The 19,520-nt window shown below is 43.4% G+C and overlaps 1 protein-coding gene across 2 annotated transcripts in view; it reads right to left on the minus strand.

Annotated features, from left to right (window-relative positions):
* Positions 1-17,901, minus strand: part of LOC110535085 (SET-binding protein) — a 61,562-nt gene extending 43,661 nt beyond the window's left edge. The window contains exons 1-2 of one of the 2 annotated variants that reach the window (XM_021619952.2): positions 17,476-17,901; positions 8,570-9,133 (exon numbers count right to left, since the gene is read on the minus strand). In XM_021619952.2, coding sequence (XP_021475627.2) covers positions 8,570-8,971 — 402 coding nt within the window. In that variant the 5' untranslated portion in view covers positions 8,972-9,133; positions 17,476-17,901. Of the gene's footprint in view, positions 1-8,569; positions 9,134-17,138 lie in introns of both variants that reach the window. The other variant, XM_036936026.1, reaches the window with a different exon arrangement.
* Positions 17,902-19,520: the final 1,619 nt, after the last annotated feature.

Below are 19,520 nucleotides of genomic sequence, written 5' to 3' on the forward strand. Positions count from 1 at the left end.
TCTAAACACACACACACACACACAGCAAACACTACACTCCCCTAGGGACCTGAACAGACATTACACAGAGCCCTACAGTGACACCAAAGGTGGCTGTGTGAGAGAGGAGGAGGGTTAGAGAGACAGCAGAGGCCACGTGCTGATTTCATTAGAGGAGAGACAGAGAGAGAGAGAGGTCTGTGACCACAAATGAAGAGCAGAGACCAGCTGTCAGTGGTTGATGTCAGCTCTATTCAAAATCAAATCAAATGTTATTGGTTACATACACATATTTAGCAGATGTTATTGCTGGTGTAGCGAAATGCTTGTGTTTCTAGCTCCAACAGTGTAGTAATATCTAACAATTTACAACAATACACACAAATCTAAAAGTAAAATAATCCAATTAAGAAATATATAAATATTAGGACAAGCAATGTCAGTGTGGAATTGACTAAAATACAGTAGAATAGAATACAGTATATACATATGATATGTGTAAAGCAGTATGTCAACATTATTAAAGTGACTAGTGTTCCATTATTTAAAGTAGCCATTGATTCCATGTATATGTACATAGGACAGCAGCCTCTAAGGTGCAGGGTTGAGTAACCAGGTGGTAGCCGGCTAGTGATGGCTATTTAACAGACCGATGGCCTTGAGATTGAAAAACAGCTTCTGTCTCTCGGTCCCTGCTTTGATGCACTTGTACTAACCTCGCCTTCTGGATGATAGCGTGGTAAACAGGACGTGGCTCGGGTGATTGATGTCCTTGATGATCGTTTTGGCCTTCCTGTGACATCGGCTGCTGTAGGTGTCCTGGAGGGCAGGCAGTGTGCCCTCAGTGATGCGTTGGGCAGACCGCACCATGCTCTGGAGAGCCCTGCGGTTGCGGGGGGTGCAGTTGCTGTACCAGGCAGTGATACAGCTCGATGGGATGCTCTCAATTGTGCATCTGTAAAAGGTTGTGAGGGTCTTACAGGCCAAGCCAAATTTCTTCAGTTGAGGCGCTGTTGCACCTTCTCCAACACACTGCCTGTGTGGGTGGACCATTTCAGATAGTCAGTGATATGTACGGCGAGGAACTTGAAGCTTTCCAACTTCTCCACTGCGGTCCCGTCGATGTGGATAGGGGCATGCACCCTCTGCTTTTTCCTGAAGTCCATGATCAGCTCCTTTGTTTTGTTGATGTTGCGGGAGAGGTTATTTTCCTGGCACCATTCTGCCAGAACCCTCACCTCCTCCCTGTAGGCTGTCTCGTCATCGTTGGTAATCGGGTCTACTATGGTTGTGTCGTCTGCAAACTTGATGATTGAGTTGGAGGCGTGGTCATAAGTGAACAGGGAGTACAGAAGAGGGCTGAGTACACATCCTTGTGGGGCCCCTGTGTTGAGAATCAGCCTGTGTGTGTGTGTGTGTGTGTGTGTGTGTGTGTGTGTGTGTGTGCCCCTGAATGACCGGTTTCAATTACATATAAACTTTGACCCTATGTATTGTAGCGAAGGAAGCAAAGGAGCTACAGAGAGAGAGCTGAGAGAGAGGGAGATATACAGTGCCTTGCGAAAGTATTCGGCCCCCTTGAACTTTGCGACCTTTTGCCACATTTCAGGCTTCAAACATAAAGATATAAAACTGTATTTTTTTGTGAAGAATCAACAACAAGTGGGACACAATCATGAAGTGGAACGACATTTATTGGATATTTCAAACTTTTTTAACAAATCAAAAACTGAAAAATTGGGCGTGCAAAATTATTCAGCCCCCTTAAGTTAATAATTTGTAGCGCCACCTTTTGCTGCGATTACAGCTGTAAGTCGCTTGGGGTATGTCTCTATCAGTTTTGCACATCGAGAGACTGACATTTTTTTCCCATTCCTCCTTGCAAAACAGCTCAAGCTCAGTGAGGTTGGATGGAGAGCATTTGTGAACAGCAGTTTTCAGTTCTTTCCACAGATTCTCGATTGGATTCAGGTCTGGACTTTGACTTGGCCATTCTAACACCTGGATATGTTTATTTTTTAACCATTCCATTGTAGATTTTGCTTTATGTTTTGGATCATTGTCTTGTTGGAAGACAAATCTCCGTCCCAGTCTCAGGTCTTTTGCAGACTCCATCAGGTTTTCTTCCAGAATGGTCCTGTATTTGGCTCCATCCATCTTCCCATCAATTTGAACCATCTTCCCTGTCCCTGCTGAAGAAAAGCAGGCCCAAACCATGATGCTGCCACCACCATGTTTGACAGTGGGGATGGTGTGTTCAGCTGTGTTGCTTTTACGCCAAACATAACGTTTTGCATTGTTGCCAAAAAGTTCAATTTTGGTTTCATCTGACCAGAGCACCTTCTTCCACATGTTTGGTGTGTCACAAGGTGGCTTGTGGCAAACTTTAAACAACACTTTTTATGGATATCTTTAAGAAATGGCTTTCTTCTTGCCACTCTTCCATAAAGGGCAGATTTGTGCAATATACGACTGATTGTTGTCCTATGGACAGAGTCTCCCACCTCAGCTGTAGATCTCTGCAGTTCATCCAGAGTGATCATGGGCCTCTTGGCTGCATCTCTGATCAGTCTTCTCCTTGTATGAGCTGAAAGTTTAGAGGGACGGCCAGGTCTTGGTAGATTTGCAGTGGTCTGATACTCCTTCCATTTCAATATTATCGCTTGTACAGTGCTCCTTGGGATGTTTAAAGCTTGGGAAATATTTTTGTATCCAAATCCGGCTTTAAACTTCTTCACAACAGTATCTCGGACCTGCCTGGTGTGTTCCTTGTTCTTCATGATGCTCTCTGCGCTTTTAACGGACCTCTGAGACTATCACAGTGCAGGTGCATTTATACGGAGACTTGATTCCACACAGGTGGATTGTATTTATCATCATTAGTCATTTAGGTCAACATTGGATCATTCAGAGATCCTCACTGAACTTCTGGAGAGAGTTTGCTGCACTGAAAGTAAAGGGGCTGAATAATTTTGCACGCCCAATTTTTCAGTTTTTGATTTGTTAAAAAAGTTTGAAATATCCAATAAATGGCGTTCCACTTCATGATTGTGTCCCACTTGTTGTTGATTCTTCACAAAAAAATACAGTTTTATATCTTTATGTTTGAAGCCTGAAATGTGGCAAAAGGTCGCAAAGTTCAAGGGGGCCGAATACTTTCGCAAGGCACTGTACCAATGACCTAAGATCCATTCACTTCTGTACTAGTACACACACACACTCAATACTGCGCACATAATGAGATGCTTGGGCACAAGATGGCTGCTCTCCAGGGAAAAGAGAGAGTCAGCGAGGTGCTGGGTGTATGAAAGGAACAAACACACACACACACAGCAAGCTGCATAGTGTATGAGAAGAGCTGAGCACACAGCAAGTCAACACAGGTTAATGACTCTAGAAGAGACTACCACACACACACAAAAATGTATTTATACACACACTGTCAGAAAACCCATTAAGTGGTGTTGTAGGGGGGTGGAGTGATGGCATCTCATTTAAACAGCAATACTGGTCTTTCTATCAATCACTCCTCAAACTTTCGGTCTTTGGAAATGTGTTAAGACATGGACAGTCAACCCAGAATATATCTATCTATATACACCCACAATAAGACTCAATCATGGTCACTCTTACTGACTGTTGTGGCTGCTTTGCATGATGTATTGCTGTCTCTACCTGCTTTCCCTTCGTGCTGTTGTCTGTGCCCAATAATGTTTGTGCCATGTTTTGTGCTGTTACCATGTTGTTGTCATGTTGTGTTGCTACCATGCTGTGTTGTCATGTGTTGATGCCTTAGGTCTCTCTTTATGTAGTGTTGTCTATCTTGTCATGATGTGTGTTTTGTCCTATATTTTTAATTCCAGCCCCTGTCCCCGCAGGAGGCCGTCATTGTAAATAAGAATTTGTTCTTAACGGACTTGCCTAGTTAAATAAAAAATAAAATAACGATAGCTATACAATCGGAACATATCCATCAACATAAACGTACCTTCTCAGTTGCTATAGGCAACAGCAGACGAGAGCCAAATTCATCACACAAGAAAACCCTCAAACAGTCAATCCAACACAGGTAACGTTTAAAGGATATTTACAGTACAACTATTCAACAACATATTTTAAACTATCAGAATCTGATCAGATCAATAGGGATGGGATCTCTCCTTACAAGCACAATTTGATAAGCATCTAGATACATGGGCTCCGATACGATGCAGGAATGAGACTTTTAGTTCAAAACGATTCGATTAGTGGAACGAACCGATGTGATTAGGTTCAATTCGATATGATATGTTTTTCATAACTGAGTAAAATTTCAGGTCTGCTAAGCACAAACTTGAACGTTGTGAAAATTCTGTGTACCTTCCGGCGCGCGTTTACTGTGAACACTGGTTTTACCCGCTTTAAGTTAGTTTTAACAGTAGTCAAGTAGGCTACCGCGGCTATTGGATCAAAATGTAGACCTACCAGTGGTCTACCATCAAAAACAATGGAGAAAATGCATCCAATAATATTTTAACATGGAAATAGCTGGTCTATCATTCAGCCTACAGTAGCAGCCAATGTGTGGTGTTCAATGTAGGCCTACATTCCATGAGACTTTTGAAAAAACATGCAGGGCTTGACATGACTGTTTATCCACTTGTCCTTCAGACAAGGAGGTGACTGAAAAGGTTGTTGTGTTGTTTGATGCAAGAAACTACTTCACAAAATAAAATGCATCATTATTACCATACCATTATTACAGATAATCAGACAAATTACATTACCCTCTGCCTATTGACTACTTAGCTTATTCAAGCCTGTCTCAAAAGACAAAAAAAAAAAGTTGTGACTCACTTTTCAAAGATGTCTAGAAATGTAGTAAGCAATCACTCCCCCATTGATGACAACAAATTATCTATAACGGGGCTAATAACTCTCTAACTAGTAAAGGATATGAACAAATGTACACATGTTGCTCTGTTGCTCTCGCACATGTTGCTCTCGCTTTGATCTTAAAACAAGCACATCTACTCACGACCGCTCATGCTGTAAAAACAGTCCAGTTCAAAGTGAATGGCACAGACCTCATATATGGCAATGATCTATTTGCATATAGGCCTACTGCAGCTCTGATTGGTTATGACTCACCGGTCTGTGTAGCGTATGGGCCTCAGTCGTGCCTGTCAATGTAATAGAATCCTACCTCAAAGCGTTCTGCCTACAACAAAATCTATTGCATACTTAGTTTTGCATACTAAGTCTTGCATTGCTCGTTTTGTTTCGGTATGTGATATTGAAAGTAGCTAATATTGCAGTGATTCGATCACATTTCCCACAGTAAAGGGAAACGTAACTAATGGGGAAAACACTAAAAAATTTAAGTGAAGTTCATATTGCTGATATTTCTTCTGCGTGACAGTCACACAGCTTAGAGGGAACATTGTATAGCAGATTAAAATGTTTTGAGCTAGTAATATTTCAATAATTATATTTAGAAACTAGCTATGACATACATAGCCAATTAATATAACAGCTTTGGAGTTCACCTGTCTCAAAAGCGAATGGTTTTTAGCGTTTGGAAAATTACGGAGGACTGAGCTCTTCTCCTGTTCCAATCAGTGTGGCTCGCAAAAATGATTGCTGTCCTTTTTATGAAATTACACATTTAACCTGTTCATGTAAAAATGACCGAATGCACTGACTGTTTGAACCTGGCAATCGAAAAGCCCCAATCAGCAGTTAGATGTGCAATCAGCAAGATGTAAGTTGTGTCCACTCCGGTAGCCTACACAGCTAAAACACTATTTGACAGTGCTTTTGGTAACAATGACCCATAAAAATGACATTGGTCGTCCCTATATTAGTAAACTGATTATTATTGTATTTTTTTTGTGAAGGTTCAGAGCAGACAGACCATAATGTTCAAAAAGTACATATGCAAAGAAATAGATGTTTTTTTAATAAGCATTATTTTTGCCATCTCATCTCCCCTCTACCTCCCCCTTCTTAGTAGGTGCGACCCATTCCTATTCCCCCCTCCCTCCTTTGGCTCATGCTGTGGATATATCTATGCACAAAACATCATGGATAACTCATCTTGGGTTTGTATAATTGTTTGTGGGAACAAGGCACACACGGATAGAATCAGCCTGCATACATCAATATTCGATACAGATATTCAAAATACAATTCATGAATTCAAACATAATTGCATTATAATATCTCATAATAAGCTTTTGAACTTTTTGACTACTCTATTAAATGTATCTAATGTTGTTTCCTTGGCACCATCTGGTCACCAACATTATTTTTGCAGCGGTCAGTCCAGACAACCATACAAGTTTCTGGGGAACTGTGAGAGTCAGTGAAGTGAAGAGTCATCGTTCAACAACAGTATATTTGGAAGATAAACTTTTTCCTAATCTGTATTCTGTTGGTAGTCTTTAAGATCTATATTTCATACAGTAACTGTTCCCATTGATTTACGGATGGCTTCTAGTAGTTTTTTTTATATTTATATGAAGTGACTTCGGAAACTATTCAGACCCTTTGACCTTTTCCACATTTTGTTACGTGTCACGACTCCCGCCGAAGTTGGCTCCCCCGCCAGTTCGGGTGGTGCTCGGCGGTCGTCGTCACCGGCCTGCTAGCCGCCACCGATGCCTTTCCTTCTCCCTCATCAATCTACACACAATACCCCATAATGACAAAGCAAAAACAGGTTTTTTGAAATGTTGGCAAATTTATACAAAATAAAAAAAACTGAAATATTACATTTACATAAGTATTCAGATCCTTTATTCAGTACTTTGTTGAAGCACCTTTGGCAGCGATTACTGCCTTGAGTCTTCTTGGGTATGACGCTACAAGCTTGGCACTCCTTTCTCCCATTCAACTCTGCAGATCCTCTCAAGCTCTGTCAGGTTAGATGGGGAGCGTCGCTGCACTGCTATTTTCAGGTCTCTCCAGAGATGTTCGACCATGTTCAAGTCCGGGCTCTGGCTGGGCCATTCAAGGACATTTAGAGATTTTTCCCGAAGCCACTCATTAGTTGTGTGCTTAGGGTCGTTGTCCTGTTGGAAGGTGTACGTTGGCCCCAGTCTGAGGTCCTATGCGCTCTGGAGAAGGTTTTCATCAAGGACCTCTCTGTACTTTGCTCTGTTCATCTTTCTCTCAATCTTGACTAGTCTCCCAGTCCCTGCCACTGAAAAACATCCCCACAGCATTGCTTCTCATGGTTTGAGTCTTTAGGTGCCTTTTGGCAAACTCCAAGTGGGCTGTCATGTGCCTTTTACTGAGGAGTGTTTCTGTCTGGCTACTCTACCATAAAGGCCTGATTGGTGGAGTGCTGCAGAAATGGTTGTCTTTCTGGAAGATTATTCCATCTCCACAGAGGAACTCTAGAGCTCTCTCAGAGTGACCATCGGGTTCTTGGTCACCTTCCTGACCAAGACCCTTCTCCCCCGATTGCTCAGTTTGGCCGGGTGGCCAGCTCTATGAAGAGTCTTGGTGTTCTTGGGGACCTTCAATGCTGCAGAAATGTTCTGGTACCCTTCCCCTCGACACAGTCCTGTCTTGGAGCTCTACGGACAATTCCTTCGACCACATGGCTTGGTTTTTGCTTTGACATGCACTGTCAACTATGGGACCTGATATAGACAGGTGTGTGCCTTTCCAAATCATGTCCAATCAATTGAATTTGCCACTCCAATCAAGTTGTAGAAACATCTCAAGGATGATCAATGGAAACAGGATGCACTTGAGCTCAATTTCAAATCTCATAGCAAAGAGTCTGAATACTTCTGTAAATAAGGTATTGTTTTATATTTTTATAAATTTGCAAAATCAAAAAAACTGTTTTTACTTTGTCATTGAGGGGTATTGTGTATAGATTGCTGAGGAAAATGTTTTATTTCATCCATTTTAAAATAAGGCTGTAACGTAACAAAATGTGGAAAAGGTCAAGAGGTCTACTTGTGTTCTGACTACCTAACAACTCAGTAAGTGGATGGAGTGGGAGTGATTTAATATTGCCAAAGCTATTTTACAAACATCTGAATGCTGAAGTTGCCGCGCAGATGTAGCCTACGTATATTAGAACAGGGATAGGGTAGCCCTACCTCTCGTTGGCGCGAGCAGCTGTGTCTCCCGCACGGTGCACAGTTATTATCTGATTTGTAGATCAATGTTATACACAGTTATATGCATAAACGTTTGATATCCTGAAGGAGAGGATGCATCAACTCAGTCACAACAGATGAGGTATTTTCAGAATAAGGCAGAAAAAAAATAAGATTAAAAAACATCTGTGAATTTGAGATTAGTAACGTTTGAGTCTGTTTCCTTACCGATGCACGCTTCATTTGGATTGGTCTGGATTCCCTTGGACCGATGCACTTGCATCTTAAACATTTGAACATCTTAAACACTTAAACATTTGATGCGTATCCGTGAATTGTTACATCCCTACTGATCATCTCTTTGGGCAACACAACCAAACAATCAGCTCTAAACTGCTGATTAACATTTCAAAATGCTTCAGCATCATTTAAAGCTACATTAGCAACAGTGTATTCATACCAGTAACGTATCTAAAAGGCATCCTTACCCTCTTCCTAGGGGGTCCCTTGTCCTGCGCTGCACGGCCCCCTAGCCGGCCCCCTCGGCCCTCCCCTGAGGGGGGCCTGATGGTCATCCGGATCTCCGGGGGACAGATGTAGTTCTCCAGACTCTTGGGGGGCTTCTTGGTGCGTTTGGTGGTTTGGATCTTCAGCTTCAGACTCCCCTCCTGGAAGCTGGCTTCTTTGATGGAGAACTCCTGCTCCTCTAGCCCCTCCCCTTCTCCATGGGACCCCCAGCGCTCACCCATCACATCACCAATGACCTCATCACACCGCGACGCAGGCCCCAGATCCGCCCTTTCCGGTTCTTTCTCTTCAGGCTCAGCCCTTCCACCTCCTAATTCTGCCTCCTTAGGTCGGGCTGAGCTAACCAGATCCCTCGACTCCATCCACACTCCCACCAGAACCAGTCAGGATCCAGAGAGCGGCGGCAGCTAGCCAATAGGTTTGCAGAGAGTGGCTGTCAGTCAGAGTGGGTTGCCTTAGGAACGTTAGCTACTGTTTCTGGATTGGTTCTCCCACAGGAACACATGTAATCCAACAAGGCCAAACTACAGAGAGAGGAGAGAGAGAGAAATTACTATCAAAACTTTGAAACATACCATTTGTAGTGGCAGTAAGGATTTGAGTCCAAAACGTGTACACGCCCGCACAGCAGTGTTCTAGAAAATTGAACTGTTGGCTTTTTTTATACCTTTGGAATTCTCAGTGCAGCTCAAGCAACTTCTCCAAATGTCAACACATTCAAATGAATACAGGACGCGCACGCAGATCTGCGTTGGTTTGGAATTTTGGGGAGGTGAGCGGTCGGCTGTGCATCCCCCGCTGTGCATCCCCCGTGGACGGTGGTCTCAGCCGCATAGCTATGTCACAATGGGCCGCCGGACTATCGCGGCTCTGCGTTTGTGGACTCTGAATTACGCTTTAGTGTCTCAGAGTTTAAGACTGGTGCATGAGCAGGCAGAGAGCTGTGCAGGCATGCCATACACACTCATTTACATTTTACACTGTGTAAACAACATTTCACACACACACACACACTTTCTCTCTTTCTCCCCACCCTCTCTTTCTCTCTCCTTCACTCTCTCAATGTAAAATGAAGACATTCCTCTCCAGCTCTCTAAAGGGAGGGTGAAGCTAGCCTGAGGACACAAGAACAAAAGCTGCAGATTGAGATGAAAAAGCTGACGGCTCTTTTTTCCTTTTCTCCTTCAGCAGAGGGAGGGAATTGCGTAGACTGAGAGGGAGAGGGGGAGGGGGAAGGTACATTATTTTTCCAGATGTGGTTTACTAGCTGATCTCGAAAAAAACTGAGTCTGACCTGTTTCACACACACACATACTCACACATCCATAGAGACACTGCGGCACTCAAGGATCAGAGTTGTCCACCTATAATGTCATTTCTGCTCTCTAGGGAAGAGGGTGTGTTTGTTTCAGACTCAGCACAAACACACATAAAGCCCTGTCACTCAGTGAGCCAGTCAGACTACCACCAGTATTACATCCATCTCTCAGTAGACATGTCTAATCCAACTGAGAGATGTGTATGTACAAAGCCTAAACACACACACACACACACACACACTTTTCTTCCATGAACAAATACACACAAAAACAGCGACCAAAACAAACAGTACACTTCACACTCCAGCTCCTGTGAGTCCCATCCCTCACACCGACATGAGCCACGTTTAACAAACATTGTATTGTTTCAAAGGATATGTTCTGTGTACATTAAGTCTTTATTTGACCTTAAAAGTAATCTATGGGTCAGGAGAAACTGTAATCCACGATTTGAATTTATTGAAATAAACCTCAGCTACACTTGTCATCTGCACATTTCATACTGAGAGTTTATGTACTTAAGGTTTGGGTTAGCGTGTACTTCAGGCTCCTGTATGTGTGTGTGTGTGTTAGCCCCTGGATCAGCCTCCCGTCCTGTACAGCTGATCCCCTGTTGTCATGTTAGCCAACAGGCCTTGGAGGTCTTAAATGCTCTGCTCACAGTGGGTTTGGATAACCAGCATAATACACTATAGAGTTTCAGACTATCAGAGTATGACTGTACACACACACACACACACAGCTCTGGCAGTATGTCCCTGTTTGGTCCTCTCTGTCGGGTTTGGTCCTCTCTGACTCGGCCCAATGGCATCTTTTAAACCCCCCTGTATGTGTGTGCGTGTGTGTGCAGTGACTGGGCCCTAAGGCATGTATTAAAGCCACCCCAAATGTGTCTGTGCTCATGGACCAGGACTCTCCCTTGGAACAATGAGAGGAAAACAAGGACAGCTGCCAAATCCAACCACATAGCAACAAATCCAGTGACCAACCAGATCCTCTGAGGAGGACACAACAGCAGTCTCTACACTGCTCTGTCTACACTAAATGGTATCATTTACAAGACCTTAAGAAGACATTTGCAACTGAGGCAAAACCATATCAAACAGCTAGATGATTCCACATCTCCAGCTCCATGTAGCTTTGAATAGACTTAGGAAAAAGTATTGTTTTTTTTACACTTGAAGTTCATTAATACACAACTAATAAGACCTATGGAGTAGAGTATAGTTTTACCAACCCCGCTATTACTTACTTCTGTTCAGGCTCAGTGTCCGCTCTGGAGCATGAAGTCACAAGGTCTGCTGGGCGGCTACTGAGTAGCAACCTAGCGATTCCAAAAGCCCTGGTCTGCCCTGTCAATTACGGTCGCCAGAACAGAGCTGTTTTAGAGCTGTTGGGCTCTAAAATTAGTTTATTGTTATCAAGTTCGATCCCCACAGTGAATTATTTTAAAGTTTGTTACAAATCAAGATATTTAATGAAATAGTGATAGTGATCCTTTCTGACTGCTACATTTGTTGTCACACAGGACCACGTGCTGGCAGACCAATCACGGGCCGGCAGGCTACCAGGAAGCTCCGGTTGACTCTCTCAGGCAGGATGAAAATGACTACATCAACCATGAGCCTTTGCTAGTTACAGCCACTTTCACCATGATCCTTACAAAATGTTGTGGTGTGCAATTCAACCACATTGAGCAATATGGTGCGCTTCAAATTCAAATAGTTCCAGCTTCATGCGCCATCGGGAGGTTTCCATAGGAATACGTAGATGACGTCAGCGCTGTCACTATGTACTGGTCTATGCTTTAATGTCTATGCTTCTGTTACTGGAAATGAGGCTGTGTTTATGTTAGGATGACCCTTACTGAGCCTCTCTCGCTCTGAGCCTCAGACTCTCACACAGACACACACCTCTCTGTATGCCGTGTAGACAGCAGGGTGATTGTGAGAGGCCAGACTGGCTGCATAAATAGCTTTATTATGTTCCTAACGCTGCCAGCTCTACCCACAGTTTCCCTCTAACCAGCATAAGGCCTTTCCTTCACTGTGTGTGTGTGTGTGTGTGTGTGTGTGTGCAGAAAATGGACCGTCTTTGGCAGTAATAGGACAGAATTTAGACTATTAAAATCTTTCATTTTCATCAACTACTACTCCCAACACGTACTTGAAGAGCACTTTGATGAAAGCTATGATCCTCTTCCTTGTGCATATGGGTATAAGATAGAGAGAGGGAGAAAGAGAGAGAGAGGCCCAGCCGAAACACAACCTTTTAAGGCTGCAAACCCAGCAGCCTTAGGCGGACTCAGAAATAGCTCCCGCAAGCACGTACATGCACACGCACACGCACACACACTGAGTATGATGGCTCTTGTAGAGGATTTGGTTTCTTTTGGTGTAGGAGTGTTGCAGACTCATACATCTGATGCCAGCTACTCTCTCTCTCGCCCTCCTCCCGACTGTCTCTTTAACAGAGATAGGTGGATGAGGATAAAAGGATGGAACTGGCCGTAGAGACTGATCTGTAGAGACTGATCTGTAGAGACTGATCTGTATAAACCAGTGGCTCCCTAACAGTTGGCTGCTGCTATGAGACTGTATCCTGGCTAAAAACCTTGATTCTGTTAACTAGTTGAACCATGGTTTAAGAGGATGTGATCTGTCCCCCATAACACACACAAAGAGAGACTGAGCTGGTTAAAACATTCTTAGACATCATGTGAGAGTAAGATAACACAGGTCTTAGTGGCTGTGGTTGCATAATGCCCCTGATAAAGTCACACACCCAGCATTAATCTAATAGACTAAAGCAGTTCCTGATGTTTTACCAGTCTGAGTTCCTGCTGAGACCCCCCAACCCTGTGTGTGTATGTGTGTGTGTGTTTTTGCAAGTGTGCGGGCATGCATGCGACATGGCTTACTCTGCTATCCCTGATCACAGAACCAAAGGACAGACAGGTCCTCAACATTCACATTGCCATTGAGGCTCTGCATTAGTCTGCTGTATGAGCATGGCTGGTAGGACAGTAGATGAATGTTAAACCACTTCAAATGCAGCAGGAGACACAAAATGGCTGTAAGTGAAAACACCTAACCCTCTACCATACCCCCTCTCTCCCTTCCCTCTACCTCACCTCCCTCATCTCCCTTCTGTCTGCCTCCTCCCTCTCTGCCAGAAGGTGTTCCTGTACTGATACGCAGCTCAGAGACCGCCAACAGTTAGATTTGTCCCTGGATCTCTTTCCTCTATTCCCCCTCTCTCCCTTGCCCCTCTGACCAGCTCTTTCTCTTCCCCCTCTCTCTACCCCACCCCTTCCCCCATCTTACTGCCTCCCTCCCTCCCTCTCTATCCTCTCTCTACCCCCCCTCCCCCATCTTGCTGCCTCCCTCCCTCCCTCTCTATCCTCTCTCTACCCCCCCTCCCCCATCTTGCTGCCTCCCTCCCTCTCTCTCTCCAGTCTTGGCTGGGGTCCAGTGTTACCCAGAGGAGAGGGAACACAGGGGACATCTGGCCACACTCCTCTCCTCTGTTTCACATCACTTCAGATGGAGAAAAACAAGCAGAGAAAGCCAGTGTAGCCGATTAGGTCTCACTTTACAATAAGTGTCCTTAATACCTATGCACTGGCAGGTACAGTCGATGGGTCTGCTTTTGGCTCAGGTCTCAAACCAGAATTACTATCACAGCTGGACCAACCTTAACAATTTTCACATTTGAGAGAGAGTACCCATGAACTCTTAAAGGGTGCCCTGTCACAGGTCTAGGTTCCCCTATGATTCCAACACTGGCCCTAACAGTTAGCCTGCCTAGATCATGGGCTTTGAATTTGCTCCAGGAATCCAAACTGATTCCAAATGGTGAGAGCCTCTGTTAGTACGCTACTGTAGTCCACCATCCAAGATGTTTCCAGTTGCCATGACAACAAGAAGCCCCACACCACACATATCAGATACAGCGCCTTCAAAAAGTATTCACACCCCTCGATTTTCCACATTTTGTTGGTTTTACAGCCTGAATTTTTGATTGATCAAACTTAGATTTTGTCACTGGCCTACACACAATTCCCCACAATGTCAAAGAGGAATCATGTCTTTCTAAAATGTTACAAATTAATATAAACTGAAAAGCTGAAATGTCTTGAGTCAATAAGTATTTAAACTAGGGATATTTTCCTTGCCAAAAAAAACAATACCGATAACCAATATAAAAATGTTAGCGGCCTTTTAAGAATTCTAGTACAGCCAGTACACACACACACACACAGACCAAAAAGTTGTTTTGTTGTCATTTACGTACACTACCGTTCAAAAGTTTGGGGTCACATAGAAATGTCCTTGTTTTTGAAAAAAAAACATTTTTTGTCCATTAAAATAACATCTAATTGATCAGAAATACAGTGGGGCAAAAAAGTATTTTGTCAGCCACCAATTGTGCAAGTTCTCCCACTTAAAAAGATGAGAGGGGCCTGTAATTTTCAACATAGGTACACTTCAACTATGACAGACAAAATTAGGGAAAATCACATTGTAGGATTGTTTATTAATTTATTTGCAAATTATGGTGGAAAATAAGTATTTGGTCACCTACAAACAAGCAAGATTTCTGGCTCTCACAGACCTGTAACTTCTTCTTTAAGAGGCTCCTCTGTCCTCCACTCGTTACCTGTATTAATGGCACCTGTTTGAACTTGTATCAGTATAAAAGACACCTGTCCACAACCTCAAACACTCCAAACTCCACTATGGCCAAGACCAAAGAGCTGTCAAAGGACACCAGAAACAAAATTGTAGACCTGCACCAGGCTGGGAAGACTGAATCTGCAATAGGTAAGCAGCTTGGTTTGAAGAAATCAACTGTGGGAGCAATTATTAGGAAATGGAAGACATACAAGACCACTGATAATCTCCCTCGATCTGGGGCTCCAAGCAAGATCTCACCCCGTGGGGTCAAAATGATCACAAGAACAGTGAGAAAAAATCCCAGAACCACACGGGGGGACCTACTAAATGACCCGCAGAGAGCTGGGACCAAAGTAACAAAGCCTACCATCAATAACACACTACGCCGCCAGGGACTCAAATCCTGCAGTGCCAGACGTGTCCTCCTGCTTAAGCCAGTACATGTCCAGGCCCGTCTGAAGTTTGCTAGAGAGCATTTGGATGATCCAGAAGAAGATTGGGAGAATGTCATATGGTCAGATGAAACCAAATTTTTTTGGTAAAAACTCAACTCGTCGTGTTTGAAGGACAAAGAATGCTGAGCTGCATCCAAAGAACACCATACCTACTTTGAAGCATGGGGGTGGAAACATCATGCTTTGGGGCTGTTTTTCTGCAAAGGGACCAGGACGACTGATCTGTGTAAAGGAAAGAATGAATGGGGCCATGTATCGTGAGATTTTGAGTGAAAACCTCCCATCAGCAAGGGCATTGAAGATGAAACGTGGCTGGGTCTTTCAGCATGACAATGATCCCAAACACACCGCCCGGGCAACAAAGGGGTGGCTTCGTAAGAAGCATTTCAAGGTCCTGGAGTGGCCTAGCCAGTCTCCAGATCTCAACCCCATAGAAAATATTTGGAGGGAGTTGAAAGTCCGTGTTGCCCAGCAACAGCCCCAAAACATCACTGCTCTAGAGGAGATCTGCATGGAGGAATGGGCCAAAATACCAGCAACAGTGTGTGATAAAGAAGGAAAATCTACTTAATCAATTTTGAACTCAGGCTCTAACACACACAAAAATGTGGAATACATCAATTGGTAGGAATACTTTCAGAAGAAACTGCATATAATTACAGCCTACACATACACTGGTTCAAATCTGCCTGGTCTAATTCCCCTAATGGGTCACACTTTAAATTAGCCTACTACCAGAGCATATAAGTTAACACTGTATTATATAAAACACACCGTGAAATAGTCCAGGGGCAAGAGGTTGATGGGTTTAGCCTGTAACTGGTTTCTTGAAGTAAGCTCAAAGCATTCCTGCCCTGACCCTGACACTAAAGTGGAGTGCTCTATTTGACAGTCCTCTTTCAGCTGCTATGGTAACAGTGTACAATACCTTTGGGTACTCTGAAAAACTCCAGTTAGTAACTACCTAGCTGGTACCAAATGGTAAAAAGTGGTGCTTGTTTCAGTGAATCGCAAAGACACTGGAAAGTAATTTGCTATGAAATTACTGCTTTGCGCTTATATCTAGCCAATTAAAGAGTGGACTGTTACTCCATCCTGAGATTAGATCATGGCCATTTGTGACAGACTGGTGATGCAGTAATCTGCTTGCTTTGGCTTTCTCTCACATACCAGCAGGGTCTCACACACCCTAGGGGAGGGTGGAAGTGTCCTTATAGGCTACAACATCATGGGACCTTCTCTGAAGGTTTAGACCTCTTGGTGTAATGGGTTGTTTTATATACTCTCAGAGTATGACAGAAATATGACATATTTACAGTGATTTCATCAATCTACAGTTGCCTTTAGGATGCGTGTATAACCCTTCACACCACCACCCACACTGGGACCATGAATAGTCTTACACTACAACTCCTAGAACATCTCAGAGGTCTGGACTCCTTTAATGGCACAGGACACAATACACTTGGCAAATGGTTACTGGTTCAAGACCTGGCCTAGACCAGTGGTCAGAGGGTTATATCTATGCCTTCCACCTGCTCCACAACACAGACATAGAAACACACACACAAACACACACACACAGTAGTACCATAGTTACAACCAGTCACCAATCCATGCCCCTCTCCTTGGTGCTGTTGACCAACCAAGATTGTTATATGCCGCTGCTAAAACAATCCAGTCAGCAATGAAGGAAACATATTTGCTAAAAATGTGCTTGTAGGCTATGATCCAAGTGTAAGTACTAGTAGGCTACTCTACCTAATCGTGGTACAGCTATGGCTAGACAGAGATTACTCCAATGCTTTTCTGGAAGTGTATAATCCTGTATGGGAGAACATCCACCTCCTAGGCTACAGAGAAACATTGTAGCAGGTAGTTTAGTTACATGTTTGAAACATACAGTCAAAACAAGCTACACATAAAAAGTTTATTTGGATGTGTCCACTTTTTTAAATTACAGTCAACCGCAAATAAATATAAATAGGCCTTACATATAACCATGTTCAATTCACATTTAGACTGCAAGAATTCAAGGTGGTAAGAAATTATAGTGAACTAGGCTAGCCTACTTACCCATGTCCAATGTTTTCGAACACACGAGTCTGTCGTGTAAATATGTTATCAAGATCATTTAAAATCCATGTAGTCACATGTACAGAACCTGCCGTATGCACTGACAGCGTCCTGGATAGCTGTCAAATGTTGCAATAATATTTTTATAGAAAAACCCGAGGAAAATGGCGTCAACACAACAGTGCGCTGAAAACAGCCCCCCCTCCCCCCAAAAAATAATTATAGCGGATCTAATAATCAAATGAACATGTTCACAAAAATAGAAGATTTCCGTTTTCTGTGAAATATAGCGCGTGATGCTAATAGGCTAAACATTGCATGCGGGTAAACTACGCACATTCACAGGTCCACTGCAGAGATCCCCTCGCCGTATCAGTGGCTGGTCAGTCGGCCAGCAGCATAGTGCTGCTTCCCTCTCAAATCCGTGACTCTGGGGGAGGATCGGAGCAAACCGTTTTACTGCAGTGAAAATAAACTAGCAGATTGTATCCGAGTAGCCTCCAACCTCACATCCAACGGTAACGTCACTGGAGAGATCGTGGTTACATGCGTAAAAATGGTAGACCTGTTGTTGAGCGGAAGACTGGTGTTTTCGATCGTTTCCCCTCCCCGGTTGGCGGTGGGTCGAAATTAGGGGGTGTTCTATTCGCTCGCTCTAGATCGGTGTGTGTTGCGACCCGTTGCCGTGACTGATAATGATCTCAGAGAGACAGGACTATAGATGCAGCTCGCGCTCTGATAGAGGAGAAGAGCGCAGTGTCGCCTCCACCCGGTAGCGGGTGGTAGACTAGCCTAGGCTACTACAGAAATACAGGACATATCCCTCCCAGTTCGTTTTAAACAGTTTCATAACAGGACAGGAGATCACTGGTCAGTTCCAGGGTAGTTTCCTTTATTCACAAACCAACCTTCACTATCTAATGTATGAGATGTCCTACCATGTCAGATGTTTATACATGTTATGTCAATTGGTGTCACACACTGTATAGGCTACACAGTTATTTTAATGAGCCAGTCATATCATTATTCTGATGGCATCCTCCTCTTTCAGAATTGGGGCAACATCAAACTGGATTTATTTGATCATGCATAAACACTGCATTGTGTGTCTGTGTTATGTTTAATGCATAAACAACAGTATGTGCATCCTGTGCTTCTAGGAGGACAATATATTGACTGAGAACATGAATAATGACGCAGACAGAAAGGAGGTTAGCCACATCCACTGCAGAATAACTGGACAATGCGTTTGCATATTGGTGTGTGTTTTTGCTGCCATGATAGCATCCCAACCAGTGCTGATATTTCCATAAACATACATTTATGCTGCATTAATTATTATTGTTGTTTCTCTTTTGTGGCAGTTTTAAGCTATAGGGACAGTTACTCACTCTTATGTTCTAACATCTTGACATAGTGAGATGCAGTAAAGTGGGATGCTCTCTGTGTACAGTTATTCAATGCAAAACACATCCTGCAAGTTGGCTCTGACCTATGGAAAACATCCTCTAACATTAACATGCAAATGACAAATGACCTTTTCCTCCCTCGCTCAGTGTCACTATATCTCAAACTAAATGTGTAAATCTCAGCCTTGTCTGACAGACTGACTGTTTGTGTTTGTGTTTGTGCATTCACTCCCTCTATAAATGTTTTATTGGCAGCGTTGTCATAACGATGCTAAAGCAGAACTGTTTATGGTCCAGCACCAGCTAATTTCTCTGGTTATGGGTGTGGGGCCAGTATTATAGCACTGGTGTGTGTGTGTGTGTAAGGATACAGACAGGCCTCTGAGAATAAGAGGTCAACAGCTGCTCCCCAGACAACCAATCAATGCACATTGTATGATTCTTACATACACACAGCAGAACACAAACACACACACACACACACACACACACACACACACACACACACACACACACACACACACACACACACACACACACACACACACACACAGAGAGAGAGTAGTTTTTGGATGTGTTACCATGGATACCAGATACCGGCATATCTAAGGGGAGCCGTTCCCAGCTTAAACTGTACATACTGAATTACTAATGGCTAGGTAGAGACAGAGAGGATCGAGGCTTTTTCATTAATTTACGTATTTACATCTAAGTGGTGCATAGTCATGTTTGTTTCAAGTGTTACCATTGTATTTCCTGAACATGATATACTTTTACATAGCTTGAATGTGTACTTTATTGATTATTGTGAACCAGTTGGACTATAGATTTATGTTTGGGTGGCAGGAAGCCTAGTGGTTAGAGCATTGGACCAGTAACCGAAAGGTTGCTAGATCGAATCACCGAGCTGACAAGGAAAAAACCTGTTGTTCTGTCCCTGAACAAAGCAGTTAACCCACTGTTCCTAGGCTGT

This window comes from Oncorhynchus mykiss, chromosome 11 (assembly GCF_013265735.2).
Source record: "Oncorhynchus mykiss isolate Arlee chromosome 11, USDA_OmykA_1.1, whole genome shotgun sequence".
Classification (NCBI taxonomy): Eukaryota; Metazoa; Chordata; class Actinopteri; order Salmoniformes; family Salmonidae; genus Oncorhynchus; species Oncorhynchus mykiss.